Here is a 14,935-nt window from a genome sequence, read left to right on the forward strand (position 1 = left end):
CATTGCTCTCCGCGGCCATTTTCTGCTGCGGTCACGATGTCGGCGGTCAGGGAACGTCCAGGCGCTCTGCTTCCGAGTGTCGTGATCACATCACGCAACTCCGTCGCAAAGCGGCCACTGTGTTCGCTGCGATAACGAAGCCGAACGTGCAGGCGGACGGCTGCAGTATCGCTCACGATCCTCGAGGTCTTCCGAAATTTCATGCACCGGAGGACAGCGTTCCGATACATTCGTGCTCAGCCATTTACTTGGTGGACAGATCCCTCGAGATGACCGGGCAATCTACAGCAGGCGCAGCTCCAGCTGACGGCGTCGAGCGGGCGTTCTTGCGAATCAACATCATTCTTACAGACAGGCAGATCCTCGACTCGCTGACTGAGCCTTCACTCCAAGAAAAACGCTGAGCGGACATGCTCGATCAACGAGCCGCCAAGTTGGAGACAGTATGCACAATAAAATGTCGTCAATGATGCGCTGTGTAGTTTACATGAATGTCAAAGCCACCAGAGACGAAGGACGACAAGGCAGACAGCAACCAGTCCAGGTCAAACGTGAGCGTTGGCCGATGGGGCGACAACGCTGCGCTCTCTGTTCCGTCACGCTCGCCTTGCTTTTGTGGATGAGGCAGGGTGAGATGCAATGATGAAAGTGACAGCTTAGTTGGCAGCAACGGCTGGCGCTGATGATTGCTGCTGTGCCTCTGCTGCGGGTGCCGACTCGCCCTCACGCTTCGACTCGTTGTTGTGCGAGCGGTCTCCACGCTGGCCACCCTGGTTGCGCTGGCCACCACGACCGCCACGGCCGCCGGGACCACCACGCTTGTCGTTGCCGTTGAGGTTGTGTGTGTTGTTGAGCGAAGGCGGGTGCGCCTTGCGGTCGATGGCCGTGCCCATGGCCGAGGTGCGGAAGGTGAAGCCTCTTGTCTTCTCGATGATGGTCTGGTAGATGGGAGGGTGAGTGGGGTTCATGAACACCATGCCCTCCTTGAAGTCGATCTTGGCATCGGCACGAGTGTCGCGCACGAGGTTGACAATCCACTTCTCGCCATCCTCCTTGGACAGGTTGAGTCGCTTGACGAGGTCAGCGATGTCGACCTTGGAGTGGATGCGGCAGTAGGCTTCCGAGATGACAACACGGCATGCCTCAATCAGCTCGTCCTTGAATTCGCCGAGGAAGAAATCCTTGCCAGCCACCTGCTCGGCAAGGGTGAGCTGCTCTTGCGCTGCCTCAAAGTCGAAGTCGACAAAGAGCTTGGAGAGGAAGTCGACGATGGGATCGGTGCCGGCGAGACGGTACGATTCTGAGTCGATGATGTTGGTGATATCCTTGATAGCTGCCTGCGGGCTCAACTTGTTGACGTTGGCGCTGGATGCCGAGGACATGAGCGTAGCAGGACCGGGCTGCTGCACCAGGTAGACGCGCGTTGTTCGTCGCGAGAGGAGGAGGGCAGCCACAACGTATCGGAGCAACCACCAGCAGGTGGTCTGGATGGTGTTGAGGTAGACGGGCGAGAGGAACATCTCGACGAGCTGCTCTCGGCCTTGAGGGTGGTTGAAGAAGATGAAGAGTGCCCAGTGAAGCAACCATGCGCGCTTCTTCAAGAGTCCCTCCTGAGTCAAGTCGTCGGTCTGTGCGGCACCGTTGGAAGACGACGATGGCGCATGGGAGGCGGTCGCGTGAGCGGCAGAAGAGTCAATCTGCTCGCGCAGCAGCTTGAGCTCGCCGAGCGCCTGCTCCCATTCACCGCAGAGGATGTCGCTGGCGAGCTTACCCCAGTGCGAGCTCATGATGAGCACAGGGTCGGTCGAGAGAATGCGGAAGTGGTAGAGGTACGAAGAGGCATCGGCGTAGTTACCGCAGTTGAACTGGAAGTATCCGTATCGGTACAGAGCGTTGATCTGCTCGCTGGTGAGGCTGTACTTCTCCTCGAGCCATTGCAAGTTCTGCGCCTTGTCCTGTTTGAGCGCGGAGGCGACCTCTGGGTCCTGAATGACATTGAGGACATGGTCGACTTCTCCGCCCAGCTTGTCGTTGAGAGCGATGGCAGTGTCTCGCTGCTTTTCGATCTCGGCGGGTGCGGGCTGGTTGGGGTAGGCCTGTTCGTGGAGCTGCAAAGCATAGTCGACCATGGAGGTGTTTTTTGCGAGTTCATACTGGGCCTTGGCGATGTCGGCTTCGGCGAAGATGCCGGTTCCAGCGAGGTGCGAGAGGAGCGGCAGGCCCAGATGCCTGTCGAGGTAGGGCAAAAGGGTCTGTGTGAGGTCGTACTTTTCCGCCATAATTGCGAGTGTGACGATGGTCGATCTGGGTTCAGTCGAACCGATCCGTGAGAGTCGAGTGTCGATGTGGTCCTGTGCAAGCAACGATGACAAGTTGCTGTAGACGACAGGGGTTGACGTGGTCGAGATGGTGGTCTGAAAAGCCTTCTGCGACTCTGGAAGAGTTGCGCTCCCATCTTCACACACACGCGCTGCGAAAGCTCTTTCCTGGTAGCACAGCGCTTCAAGGCTTGAGCAGCGCGCGACTTTCTTAGATTTTCTTCTCGTTCCCTTTCTTCTCACCTTCGCGAGAGGAAAACCTTTTCTGCCTCTCTCTCGTTGCTTCCAAATTTTGTATTCAGCTCTGCAGCCTTTTCAAAGTCTTTGGGGCTGAGCTGCTATGATACTCTTCTCAACTGAAAAGCGAATCGGGAGAGTTGTATATCGCCGATTTGCGATTTTCGACCTTCGGCTGGACCCTGCATCGATGGATGAGTCTTGAGCTTGCTTCTTGCCCCGCATTCGCCACTGCCCTCCATTCCTTCATCCATCCGGAATCCTCTCACGGACATTCGAGTTTTCGATAGAACTCTCAATCGTCGTCATGGTGCTTACAAGATCCCGGTCGGCCACGCCGGCAAGGTCGATCGCAGCTTCTTTCGGTCCCTCCAGCAAGGCCTCAATCACGAGCCGAGCAGTCCCGGCGAAACGTGGACTTCAACGATCAGCGACAGATAGCACGTTGGTCGCATCAAAAGAGGCAGCGAGTCCTCAAAAGAAGGCAAGAACGGCCTCACAATCCGCCTCAACCTCGTCAACATCTAGCGCAGCCAAGGCCGCACGCTCAGGCAAAGAAAAGGCGCTAGAAGAGCCCTTCGTCATTCCGCACGACGCGAGCGAAGAGGACTGCTTGACAAGGACCACCGTCCCATTCCCAGCGCTACCTTTCGACCTCTCACAAGCGCAAGCCCATCTGTGCGCCGCGGATGGTCGCTTTGAGCGCCTCTTCCAGAAGGTCCCCGTGCGCTGCTATGAAGAGGCCATAGACCCATCCGCATCCGACACGAAAGACCTCAACCTCTTCAAGACAGTCACCACATCCATCCTCGGACAGCAGATCTCGTGGCTGGCCGCAAGATCTGTGCTGTATAAATTTTGTCGACTGTTTTTCCCGGAGTCCATGCCGGAGAAGCCTGACTTTGTCGGCTTTCCACGTGAACAATGGCCATTCCCAACGCCACTGATGGTCCTGCGCAGGCCGGATGCTGACCTTCGAGCTGCCGGTCTTTCGTTCGCCAAGATCAAGTACGTCAAAGATCTCGCCGCTCGCTTCGTAGATGGACGGCTAGACATCCGTCAGATCCTGGAGCTCGACGACGAGGAAGCATGCATCACCGAGCTGAGCAAGGTCAAGGGTGTTGGTCGATGGACTAGCGAGATGATTCTCATGTTTGCCGTACGCAAGCCCGACATCCTTCCCTGTGCCGATCTTGGCGTACAAAAGGGCATGCTCAACTTCTTCCTCAGTGATTCTCAAGGTCCAAAGATCAGCATCAAGAAGCGCAAACCAGGCGAGGAGGAGCCAGAGGACAGTGCAGTCGACAAGAAGACGAAGAAGACTCCGGCCAAACTTGAGATCAAGGCAGAGGAGGGACCACTAGAGCCGACACAGGAGAAGGGGGACCAGGTACCGCTTCTCGCTCAAACCGAGATCATGCCGAAGCCTGAGCCTGGCTTCAAGGCGGAACAAGAGGCTGGAGAGTCACTCGACCACCTAATTGCCAATGAGCATGGGCTCAGCCGAGCAGTGCTGCAGTCTCGGGTCAAGGGCAACAAGATCAAGGGCGGTCAGTATCTCAGCCCCGATGAGATGAAGGCGCTCGCACAGTCATGGTCACCGTACCGCTCCGTAGCCTGCATGTTCATGTGGGCCCTTGTCGACACTTGATTGCCATGCTGCTGTTCGCAAACGCAACAGAAGGCTCGTTTGTCGATCTCACAATTTCGGGACGGGAAATGAAATTATTCGCACGGTTGTTTCGTCACGTGTGATAGAGAAGAATTCATCTGAAATTGCAAGGCAGCAGAGCGCGATGTGATCGCATTGGTCGTCTCGGAGCCTGTGACGAGGGAGAGACGGTCGCTCGCCGTCGATCCACCATTCAAGGATTCGCGATTTCTCATCGCAACCGGCTCCACGTTCAGAACACATCGCCTTGCTCACCATTCATCTGATTACGGCGGCACCTCATCTTCGCCGTACTCGACTCGCCACTTCTCGCTTGTCGCACACGTAGCACACGATGGTTCACCTGGTTAGAACAAGCGCGGCGCAGGCTGCTTCATCGGTCTTGCGTTCCGAGGTTCGCTCTTCTCTTCTTCGTGGTGCCCAGGTCGCCCAGGCTCGCAGTGTCCACGATCTCACCATCAACCGAAAGACGGGCAAGCCCATCATCAAGTCGGGACCTTACGGAGGTGGACGGTAAGTATTCTATTTTGGCAGACGTACGACAGACATAAGACTGCCTGTGCTCGGCCGCACGAGCCAGGCTCTCCGCAGCTTGGTCGAGGTCAGATGTCATGACAGCAGCACGTCAAATATGCATTCATCGACGTGGAAAGATGATTTCTGACACTCGAACCTTTCCTGTTTGATGTCGCACACAGATCTTCCGTATCGGGACACGTCGTGACGGTCTTTGGTTGCACCGGCTTCCTCGGACGCTACGTTGTCAACCGTCTCGCGCAGAAGGGCTCGCAGGTCATCGTTCCGTACCGTGATGAGGACGAGAAGAGGCACTTGAAGGTGATGGGAGACCTTGGACAGGTTGTGCCCATGGAGTGGGACCTCAGGCACGACGAGCAGATCGAGGAGTGCGTGCGTCACTCGGATGTGGTTTACAACTTGACCGGACGACACTACGAGACCAAGAACTTCACCTTCAACGATGTTCACGTCACGGGTGCTCAGCGCATTGCTCAGATCGCCGAGGCTGCTGGTGTCGGCCGCTTCATTCACGTCTCGCACCTCAACGCTGCCGCCGACTCGCCGTCTGCTTTCCTGCGATCCAAAGCGGAAGGCGAGGCTGCTGTCAAGCGTGCTTTCGAAGGCGCTACCATCGTTCGACCCGGTACCATGTGGGGTCACGAGGACCGCTTCCTGAACCAGATGGCCGTCTACCCTTACGCATGGCGCGTCAACCACGGCAAGACCAAGATGCGCCCCGTCCACTCGCTCGACGTTGCCCGCGCGCTCGAAAAGATGCTCGAGGCCGACGTCACCTCGATGGGCGCCACCTTCTCGCTCGCCGGCCCCAAGGAGTACACTACTGCTCAGATCCTGCAGCTCGTCGAGTCGCTCAGCTTCACCTCGCTCGCCAAAACCGGACTCAACACGCCCAAGTTTGCTCTCAAGCTCGCCGCTAAGATCGCCGACCTCGCATGGTGGCCCATGATCTCGCCCGACGAGGTGGTGCGACGCTACATCGACGACCTGCCCGACGCGCCTGGCACCAAGAGCTGGGCCGACCTCGCCATGACCCCGGACACACTGGAGGAGACCGCCGCACCGTACCTCAGGAGATACCGACCGGCAACAAGGTTCGAGCAACCCCTCGAGTCGGGCGGTGCTCACCTCAAGAAGCCCAAGTACCACGTTCTCGACTGATAGACTCTGTTGCTACTGCAGATTGTCCAATGCAATTCTTGTTCGCCTGTTCAGTCTGTCTGACTATTGAGTCATCTGGCTTCTGAGTCGTCTGGCTTTCGATATGTCTGCGCTTTCATCCGAGCGAGGCTGATCTGAGCTTTGAGTTCGCTGAGACGTCTGTTGTGCCACCCTCGCAGGGAGCCTTGGTCGACTCGTCTAGGAAAGGGCTGTCTGGTCTACCAGCGCCTGGCGTTGCTCGGACGCTGTCCTGAGCCCGACCTTTGATTGAGCTCTAACAGCTGCGCAGGGATAAGTGGGAACCCTTCGGTGCTGTGCCACTTCCCGGGGGTTCGCTCTTCTACAGCAGCAGCGCCCTTCGCCGGTGTAGCAAGCCACGCTGCACCCGCTCAAGATTCAACGCAGACCTCATCTCAAGCCACCCGTTGATCTAACAAATCCGGATTTCGCGCCGCCAAGAAACGAAGGATCGACGCCCGCTCGTTTGAGCTCGGCGCGTTTTTGACAAGTTCTTCTCGTTCGCTGCGCAGCCTCGGAGCCTTTTGGGCTGCGCCAAGCCGGCCAATCTCGACGTTGGAGTGGCCTCTTTGCGGAACGTCGAACGGGACTGCATTGTCTTGCGCTGCGACATCCGTCCTTTCATTCAGACTCACCAAGCATGCGCTGAATCTGGACAGGCGCAGACATTTCAAAGCATCCGACAAGGGGTAGGTAGAAAGGCGCCGAGGTATCGACTTCCAGCGTTGGACGCACACCAACCGACTTGTCGGCTCTTCGACGCTGCTGTGTAACCCAGTCTGATCCACCAGTGTTCCCGCTCATAAGAGGGCCACCATCTCATACAATCGTCGCGTCTACCCTTCACCCTCTTGTTTACGCCCAACCCTCCCTCTCGAACAGCGGAAACCCGATCAGGATGGAGCACACGATCCTCAAACGGCACAAAGAGGTGGCCGGGTGTGTCTGGCAGCCCGGCATGGTCGGACCCGGTTGTCGACCCCCTTCCGCCCTCAAAAAGGCGGCCATGGCAGGCAAAGACAGCTACTACGAGATGGAAAAGTACAGTCGCATCACCACCTGGCTTCTGCTCGCCCTTGTCGGTGTCGTCATCCTTCGCCATCTCGTCTCGAAGCTTCGTCACAGCTCCAACCCACGCTTCTCCCTCGCCATCATTTCGATCCCTGGATATCGACCCCTCGCAGCGTTCTGCAGGGGTATCGGATACTATCGACCGAAGAAGATCTTCACCCGACGCAGCGTGCTTTCGGAGCTCACCTCTGCAGACCGTATCCCTTCGCTCGGAAACCTCCTCACCTTCGCCCTCCCCGCTCTCGGCCTGGTGATCTGGTGCTTTGCCATCCGACCCTACTACCGACCCGCAGCCGTCTGGGGCAGTACACCCCTTGGCGTCCGAGCCGGAATGATCGCCAACGCCCTCTTCCCCCTCCTCTTCGCCTCCGCCCTCAAATTCAACCCCCTCACCTTCCTCACCGGCATCAGCCACGAAAAGCTCCAGTTCTACCACCAACAGACCGCCCGACTCATCCTCCTCCTCGCCATCATCCACACCATCCCTTTCCTCTGGCAACCCGTCCACGATGGTGGATTCTCCAACCTCAAAGCGTGGTACTACTACGATCGAATCTGGTGGACGGGTACGGTGGCACTGGCGTTGTTGGCTTGGTTGGTAGCGAGCAGTTTTGGCGTGTTCCGCAGGATGAGCTACGAATTCTTCGTGCTGCAACATGTGTTGTCCATCCTGGGGTTTTTGGTGTTTTACTTTATGCATACGAGGGATCTGATTCACTCGTGGTCGTGGTTGTGGCCGAGTATCGGAGTGTGGGGGTTCCATGTGGTGGGCAAGTTTGCCAACTCGTTGCGGATCAGTCGATTCCGTGGAGTGCCTGCGACGGTGACGTTGATGGATGCAGAGGAGAGGCTGGTCAAGGTGGAGCTTGCCGCACCGGTAACGTGGAGAGCAGGACAGCATTTCTTTTTGCGCTTCCCGGGCGTGACCAGAACAGCACCGTATCAGAGTCACCCGTTCACAGTGGCCAATCTCGCCTCGCAAGATGGGAACGTCGAATCGCACCTCGTGTTCGTCTTCAAGGCGCGGGGCGGGTTGACGGGGCAGGTGTGGGAGAAATTGGCAAGGCTGCCCGAGGTGAAGGGCAAGGTGTCGACGGTGATGAATGTGGGATTGGATGGGCCGTATGGGACACCATTTAAGGCGGAGGCGTATGGAGAGGTGCTGATGATGGTCGGTGGTGTGGGAATGACTTCGGCACTACCTGCGTTGATGCAGCTGTGTTTGGCGGCGAGGAGCACGAGGGAGGTGGGGACGAGGAGGGTGAGCGTTCATTGGGCCGTGCAGTCGATGAGGACGTTCGAGGCGTTCGAGTCGAGTCTCAGGGCCGTGCTCGAGCATCTGCGGGTGCTTGGCGTTGATGCGGGGATGGATGTCTACTGCCGCGACGAAGCAGCCAGCGAGGAGAAGGAAGACGCAAAGTCGAGCATCAGGATCCATGGCGAGAGAGCGGATGTTCCGAACATCGTCACGAGGTTCGTCGACACCGCTTCCAAGACAGTCGGCGTCTCCGTCTGCGGCCCCGCTTCGATGCTCAACGAGACCGCCAACACGGTTGCCAAGCTGCAGTGGTCGCACGTGCTGTCCAAGGCGAGCGGCGTGGAGGAGCTCTACCTGCACACCGAGGCGTTCGATTGGTAGATCGCTACGAGATGGCACTTCGACTTGTCCTGTTCGCAATGCTTCAATCTAGAAATACAGCAGTCCCTAGCCCTGCGCCGTTGAGCCGTGAAGGGTCGTTCCACGGTTGTGAGCTGGCGACGTCTTTAATTGATATCGCAGCTTCGGTATCTTTCGTATCTGCGCTGCTCGAGCTCGTCGATTGTTGTTCTGAGCCTGCTATTGTCGGCGGTGACGGTGCAGGAAGCCAAAACTCGTCCCCGATAATGTCGCAATGCAGCGTCCTCAACACGGCCGTCCTCTCCTTCCTCTCCTTCTTCTCTTGCTTCTTGGCCTGCTTATCCGCTCGTTTACCCTGCAACTTCCTCCTCAGCTTCTCATCTTTTGCATTCACCAGCACTGTTCCCTCGTCTTCGCTCTCCTCCTCGTCCTTCCCCGGTATCGCGGGTACCTCGGCCGTAGCGTGGGTCCAAACGAGCGTCGTCCCTTTCCTGAAAATCGCCTCCAACCGATCGTAGTTGACCCCGAACCGGCTGTGCAGTATCTCGTGCTTGTCGCTCGAGACTGTACCCTCGAGCTGCTTTGTTGCTTGCTGTTCCGTCAGCCCGCCTTGCAGGACGAGCGCCCAAAAGGTCGTATTGTAGAGGTTGTTGATGTGCGTATCTGCCTGACGCCAGCTGAAGTAGTCTCTCACCACGGCCTCGTTTGGGTAGACCACGAGTCTCCCGTCGAAGCTGGGAGGCACCTGGAGTGGTGTGTTCGGAAAGAAGCGTGGCCAGTTGAAGACGTATGCGGATGTGAAGAGCGATACAATATGGGTGGTGATCTTGCTCTCCCGTCTGTTGTACAGCGTTGTTGACTTGCGAAGGAGGAAGGAGTACTCGTCCGACTCGCCGAATGCCAGAGCGATGTGACCTTTGAGAGAGGACATGACGTGCCGTGCGGCTGTGTTCATGAGTTCGAGCGCGGAAGGGTCGTTTGGTTTGGCGAAGGAGTGGAGCGCAGAGAACTTGTGAAAGCCTTTGCCGTCGATGCGGACCACGAGGTAGACCGAGGGGATGACCGAGTCGGGCAGCTCAAAGTTGCGCACATAGGCAAAGCGCGTGCCCGCCATCCTTGCTGTCTTCAGGACGGCACGAAAGGGTAGAGTGATAGCTGGCAAGGTGTAGGGAGAGGCTGTGATGGCGGAACGGATGAAAGAGTCAAGGACAAGAACGACGGAGGTGGAGCGAAGGGTCCCAAAGATTTAGCACGGATTGCGGGACGCGGATCGCGGATTTTGGCAGGCGGCCAGGCCTCATCCTGGAGGCAGCTCTTCATCATTACTCTGGACCACTCACACCGTCACATTGATTACCAGTAAGCTGCGGTCAATCTATTCATTGGGAGTAGGTATACAAGTGGCGCATCGAAGCAATTGGGGGGTATATGAAAATCAACCGTGACGATGCCAACTAAAACGGTGAGCCGGTATACACGGGCATCTGGAAGAAGAATCTTGAGTCCAGCCCCGGACCCTCCTCCTTGCCCGTCCCCTGCTCCTCCTTTGTCAGATAGGCCATGTTCATCTGGACCAGCTCCTGCAGCGATCCGCTGCTCGCCGCTTCTTCCGGTCTATCCTCGAACCATCCGTGCTGCAAACGTCTATAGCGCTCACCGATGTCGCTGACGCGCTCGATGACGGCGACCTCTCTTGCGCGCTCCTTGCGGGGCGATCGGGGCGAGCTCGTACTGCTGATGGTTGGTGTTCTTGGCATGTCCTCTTCCTCTTCGGAGAACGAGGAGCTGCGCCCCTCGAGCGCCCACAGAGCGTCTCGTCTCGCGCACTCTGTTGAGCAGTACACTCCCTCGCTCGCCCCAACAACGGTGCCACATACGCAGCGACGCGAGACGACCGCCGAGGTACACGACTCGTGCTGCTTGCATGTGAAGTAGTCCTCCTCTTCGCCGCATGAGGGGCAGCGGTGCGGGAGGGATCGCTTTTGTGATGACGCCAGTTGGAGATGGGTTAGCTTGTGATAGGTGCGCGTGCTGGCCATCGTTATGGACGACGTGCGAGGCGGTGGCTTCGGGTGAGAGGAGGAAGATGAGGAGGCTGAGGAAGATGAGGAAGATGAGGAGGCGTAGGATCGGTGATCAAAGTCGGACGAGGCGATGGTCGAGTCTGAGAATCGGGATGAGAGCGTGTATGGCATGACGGCGTGTGTCGATGCAGACCAGGTGATGAGAGATGGTGTGCGCTGTGAAGAGGTTTGATGTACGCCCCAACGAGATGATGGAGAGACTAGGGAAGACGCTGATAGTTGAAGGAGGTAAGATGACTCCTTTGCGCCGCAGCCAGTCTAGTTATATGGAACTCTCGAAGGTAGCGTATCCAACATGGCGGACAGCTGTACGGCAGTGCAAGGAGCTCAAGCGAGATGCACACGCGATGCTGTTCCTGCGACCAGATGCACAGCAGGAGCCAAGGAGCCAAGCCTCTTAGTGTCATGCTTGGGGTGGGATGATGCGAGTGGGGCCGACTTCATCTGGAGGCAGACGGCAGCGAGATAAGGTGTGTCGCGCAGCTACTGCAGTGTGTGAACGCCAAGCTGCATCTTTCCACAAAAGGCAGGTCGGCAGGAAGGGAGAGTGCAACACCCACAACGTCGGTTTGGCAAATGCTCGGCTCGGATGGCAAGCGAACCCAACACCAAAGGCCGAAGTTTGACAACCTGCTTCTATTATGGGAGCATCAATCGGCACCTGTCACGGCGGTATTTGATGCCAAGCAGACTAAATGCCTTGGACCATGTTCGGCACGGTGCGGAGTTGCGAAGCGGAGTGTGTTTAGCGAAGGTGCGGGACGGGCAGCGTCGGAGTGGGTTGGGAAAGTACGCCGTTGAGGCAGGCCAAGCAACCAGAGCAGCTGGGCGTCAGCAGCACACAATGGGCCAAATGATCGCTCCGACGTCGAGAGGGATCGTCGGCAGGAAATACCCTTGCGCAAATCACCCTCTCGTTCCCATGGATCAACCCACATTTTGAGTTCAACTGCAGCAGCATGCATGCCGTCGCATCACCGCCGCTTTCTCGGCACAGTCGCCCCTTCTGTCTCTCTGCACCTTCACGACCTGACCTGCACGCCTCACACAGCCTCATGATGAGAGCGCAAGTTGCAACATTGTTTCGTCGTGCCAAGGCGGTATTGTGGCGTGTCCGATGACATCCAAGCGCGTCCGTTAAGCTGGCAAAACAAAAGACGCGTCTCTCTTAGAGACCAACACAAACTTTCGCTTCCTGTAAGCGAGGCTCACTAGACCCCGAGCGTGCTTAACCGAGTTCGTCGCTCCATTCATCCAGAGTCTGCCAAGTCTCTTGCGGCAGGTTTGAGCTCCGCGTTTCGCGCAAAACGCCAGCTCATCCCGATCTGTCGTCTGTCGGATGGAGCAAGACGTCATTTGTCTCGGTGTTGGACAAGCGAGCCCGATCTTGGATGATGCTGTGGCTTGGGCCGGAGCGAACACACGGGTTTTGGACGGATTGGTGGCGTTCGCTGCAACGTAGGTAGGAGCCAACGACGCTATACTTGGGCTGAAGTAGAGGCCCTTTCATGCCACGTCGCGACGGACTTCTCGGCGTCGCGTTAGGCTCAGCAACTAGACAGAAGCAAGCATCCCTTACGTCCCCGCTCCGCTCGAGCCAAACCCCATCTTGCACTCAATATCGAAAAGTGGCGTCGTCGTTTTAGCGCGCGGACCCTCGGTGAAACATTCATTCGTGTGTGGTATTTGTTTGATGTAAGCGAGTCCATCCCATTCGAACTATGATGCTACGTCGTGCGGACAAAAGGGGCAGAGATAAGCACCTGTGATGCGCGCGTGACGCCGCATGACCTCTTTGAAGCGGGACAAACCGTCGATCGCATCGACCAGGACGCTTCTCCAAAAGCCGCGGCTGAGAGATCACCTCGACCTCTTGTGGCGCACACTCTTACGGGTAACGCGACGAGCTAGCCCCAAAGCGCTGGATCAAATACGAGATAGAGGAGGTGAGATCAACGCTAGCATGCATGCGAGACACGGGTCCAAGCATGTTCGAGTACCTTTACCCTCCCCGCACGAGATGCACAGGGTCCCGCCCTTCTTAGCGTAGTTTTGCAAGCGAGGATGGGATGGCATATGCTTGGCTCGGAGTCCATGGGAATCTGATACGACTTCTGCCTTCGTCTCAAAAGAGTTGCAATGCTGATGCAGGAAGCATCGTTGAGGCGAGGCTTGTTGAAGGTCGGCCTGCATTGCGCGGAGTCGAAGCGTTGACAGGCGTCAGCCCAACTTTCCTTTCCTCTGTGCAGCGGGGCGTGGCGTCAAAGCGGAGCTTCAGCGCCATGTTGTTCAACAATTCCGTCACGCTTTCATTACTAAAAATACAACGTCAAAAAAGGGGGCGTCAAAAACCTCAACATCTGAAGCCCTCCGCAAAGATCTGCCGGACGGTCTCATCCGCATACGAGTTGCTGCTGGCGGAGCTGATCGATCCCTTTGCCGCACGTTGCGGTAGCCATGGGTCGAGCGGGCTGCACGGGGATTCGTCCTCGTCGTCTTCGAAATCGAAGCTGCATGGCGACACGGGCACGTCGAGCCTTCCGGACCGCGGGCCACTGGCGAGGGGCGACGTGAGCTCGCTGTCCGCGTACCGACGCATGATGCTCAGATACGCATCTTTGAAGCTGTACGGTGTCGACGCGGTGGTGGTTGTGGTGGTGGGGGAGGCGTAGTAGTCGATAAAGGCGGAAGCGGAGAAGTCCGACTCGGTTGCTTCGCGCGTCGAAGACGGTTCGAGCGAGGGCAAGGAGGAAGAGGCGCCTAACATCGGCGTGGTGGTATCCAAACACCACTCTTCGCGCGTTCGATCTTGTAGCTGCTCGAATAGCGCGATCGTGTCCAACATGGATGCACTCGATCGTCGCCGCTCGAAACGATCGCGGTAGGCAGAACGACCTCGGTCGATCGCACCCTCGAGGGCACGCTGCCACTCGCACAGGTCGGTCACGTTTGCCGAGCTCACGATGCAGACTGCATTCGTCGGTCGCCGGCTATACGGATCCGACGAGACGAGATCTAGATCGTGCGGTCGAGAAAGTCCCAAGGCCTCGCCAGTGATCACGAGCTGCTTATGTCGGATCTGAACCGGTTCGTCGTTCGCTGCGTCGGAGGGACACGACTGCATCTCGACCGTGCTTGACCGTGTGACTCGCAGTCGCATCTGCAAATTTCGTTGCGATGTGGAACGAAGCTTCACTGAGTCCTGCGAGTAGAGGCTGAGGAGGATCCCGCCTGCCTCAGAGGTGCACGGTGGAACAGACCTCGGCGTCTGCGGCGCCTCGGATGATGCCGAGGACCTCGAGTCGCTTGGAGACGGAGACGTAGCTGCCACGCCCCAGCTCGGAGGCGCGATCCATCGACTCTGCTCTGAGCCCACGCCTCGCGGTCTCGAGAACAGCCGGTCGGCTTCGAAGGCAGACGGATCGCGCGCGTCGGGGCTGGCGAGAAAGGGCTCGGATGAAAAGCTGCGAAGGTTCCACGGCTTGTGAGTTGGCGCAAAGTCGTCATTGCAGGGGAAATTCTGCTCGAGAGTGACAAACACGTCCGGGTCTTTGATGTGGATGCGGTCTTTGGCGGCTTGTCTTCGTCGGAGGGCCTTTTCGAAGCCGCTGAGAGCACCTCGCCTGCTGGGCTTATCTGTCGAGCTGCGCCACGTCAGATGTCCGCTCTTGAGCAGCAAGCTTTTCGCAGCGGTCTCAACGGATCGGGCAAAGTAGTCGGTGGAAGCGGATGATGTTGGAGGAGTATCCGTACTGGCACCTTCGTCGTCGCTGGAAGGGAGGAAGCTGCTGTATGGATGAGATGGTCTTGTTGTGCTCGGTAGAGACTTTATAGAATGTGTGTCGGTGAAGCGCGAGTGAACAGACGGGCCAGGTGACTGATACGATCTGAGCATCGCCGCTTCTTGACTCGCGGACCAGGCGAGGTGCAAGTCGGCAGGTCGATCAAAGATCCGTTGGGATGCCGAACGCCTACGACTGGATTGGGGAATGGTCGCCATGCTGAAGGGTAAAAGATGGCAGGAAGTGGGGAAGAGGCGACACCACCGGATCGAAGGCCAGACCTTTTATACTCCTACACAACATGCTGGTGTGGTCAGACGGTGCATCTACGGCTCTGAAAGGGTCCGCATTCGTCATGCTGTTGCAAGGAAAGCGGACCTGCAGCATTGTTGCGGAGAAAGGGATCACAAAAGAACATCGATGAGGGAGACAAAGGG

General features: G+C 57.5%; 7 protein-coding genes across 7 annotated transcripts; 3 read left to right on the forward strand and 4 right to left on the reverse strand.

Annotated features, from left to right (window-relative positions):
• Positions 1 to 656: 656 nt before the first annotated feature.
• PSEUBRA_000397 (Proteasome component (PCI) domain protein) lies at positions 657 to 2,279 on the reverse strand (the record flags this gene model as incomplete). The annotated part of the gene is made up of 1 exon (XM_016436025.1): positions 657 to 2,279. One exon carries the CDS (start codon positions 2,277 to 2,279, stop codon positions 657 to 659), a length of 1,623 nt encoding a protein of 540 aa, XP_016294986.1.
• A 583-nt stretch (positions 2,280 to 2,862) lies between these two features.
• PSEUBRA_000398 (HhH-GPD domain protein) lies at positions 2,863 to 4,206 on the forward strand (the record flags this gene model as incomplete). The annotated part of the gene is made up of 1 exon (XM_016436017.2): positions 2,863 to 4,206. The coding sequence occupies one exon, from the start codon at positions 2,863 to 2,865 to the stop codon at positions 4,204 to 4,206; it is 1,344 nt and encodes a 447-aa protein (XP_016294987.2).
• Positions 4,207 to 4,561: 355 nt separating this feature from the next.
• On the forward strand, positions 4,562 to 5,925 carry PSEUBRA_000399 (NAD(P)-binding domain protein; the record flags this gene model as incomplete). The annotated part of the gene is made up of 2 exons (XM_016436016.1): positions 4,562 to 4,740; positions 4,926 to 5,925. 2 exons carry the CDS (start codon positions 4,562 to 4,564, stop codon positions 5,923 to 5,925), a joined length of 1,179 nt encoding a protein of 392 aa, XP_016294988.1.
• Positions 5,926 to 6,841: 916 nt separating this feature from the next.
• On the forward strand, positions 6,842 to 8,653 carry PSEUBRA_000400 (Ferric reductase, NAD binding; the record flags this gene model as incomplete). Its single annotated transcript, XM_016436003.1, has 1 exon — positions 6,842 to 8,653. One exon carries the CDS (start codon positions 6,842 to 6,844, stop codon positions 8,651 to 8,653), a length of 1,812 nt encoding a protein of 603 aa, XP_016294989.1.
• Positions 8,654 to 8,696: 43 nt separating this feature from the next.
• PSEUBRA_000401 (tRNAHis guanylyltransferase catalytic domain protein) lies at positions 8,697 to 9,746 on the reverse strand (the record flags this gene model as incomplete). Its single annotated transcript, XM_016436032.1, has 1 exon — positions 8,697 to 9,746. One exon carries the CDS (start codon positions 9,744 to 9,746, stop codon positions 8,697 to 8,699), a length of 1,050 nt encoding a protein of 349 aa, XP_016294990.1.
• Positions 9,747 to 10,086: 340 nt separating this feature from the next.
• PSEUBRA_000402 (uncharacterized protein) lies at positions 10,087 to 10,827 on the reverse strand (the record flags this gene model as incomplete). Its single annotated transcript, XM_016436034.2, has 1 exon — positions 10,087 to 10,827. The coding sequence occupies one exon, from the start codon at positions 10,825 to 10,827 to the stop codon at positions 10,087 to 10,089; it is 741 nt and encodes a 246-aa protein (XP_016294991.2).
• Positions 10,828 to 13,069: 2,242 nt separating this feature from the next.
• Positions 13,070 to 14,716, reverse strand: PSEUBRA_000403 (uncharacterized protein; the record flags this gene model as incomplete). Its single annotated transcript, XM_016436033.2, has 1 exon — positions 13,070 to 14,716. One exon carries the CDS (start codon positions 14,714 to 14,716, stop codon positions 13,070 to 13,072), a length of 1,647 nt encoding a protein of 548 aa, XP_016294992.2.
• Positions 14,717 to 14,935: the final 219 nt, after the last annotated feature.

This window comes from Kalmanozyma brasiliensis (assembly GCF_000497045.1).
Source record: "Kalmanozyma brasiliensis GHG001 unplaced genomic scaffold PSEUBRA_SCAF1, whole genome shotgun sequence".
In the NCBI taxonomy this organism is placed as follows: domain Eukaryota; kingdom Fungi; phylum Basidiomycota; class Ustilaginomycetes; order Ustilaginales; genus Kalmanozyma; species Kalmanozyma brasiliensis.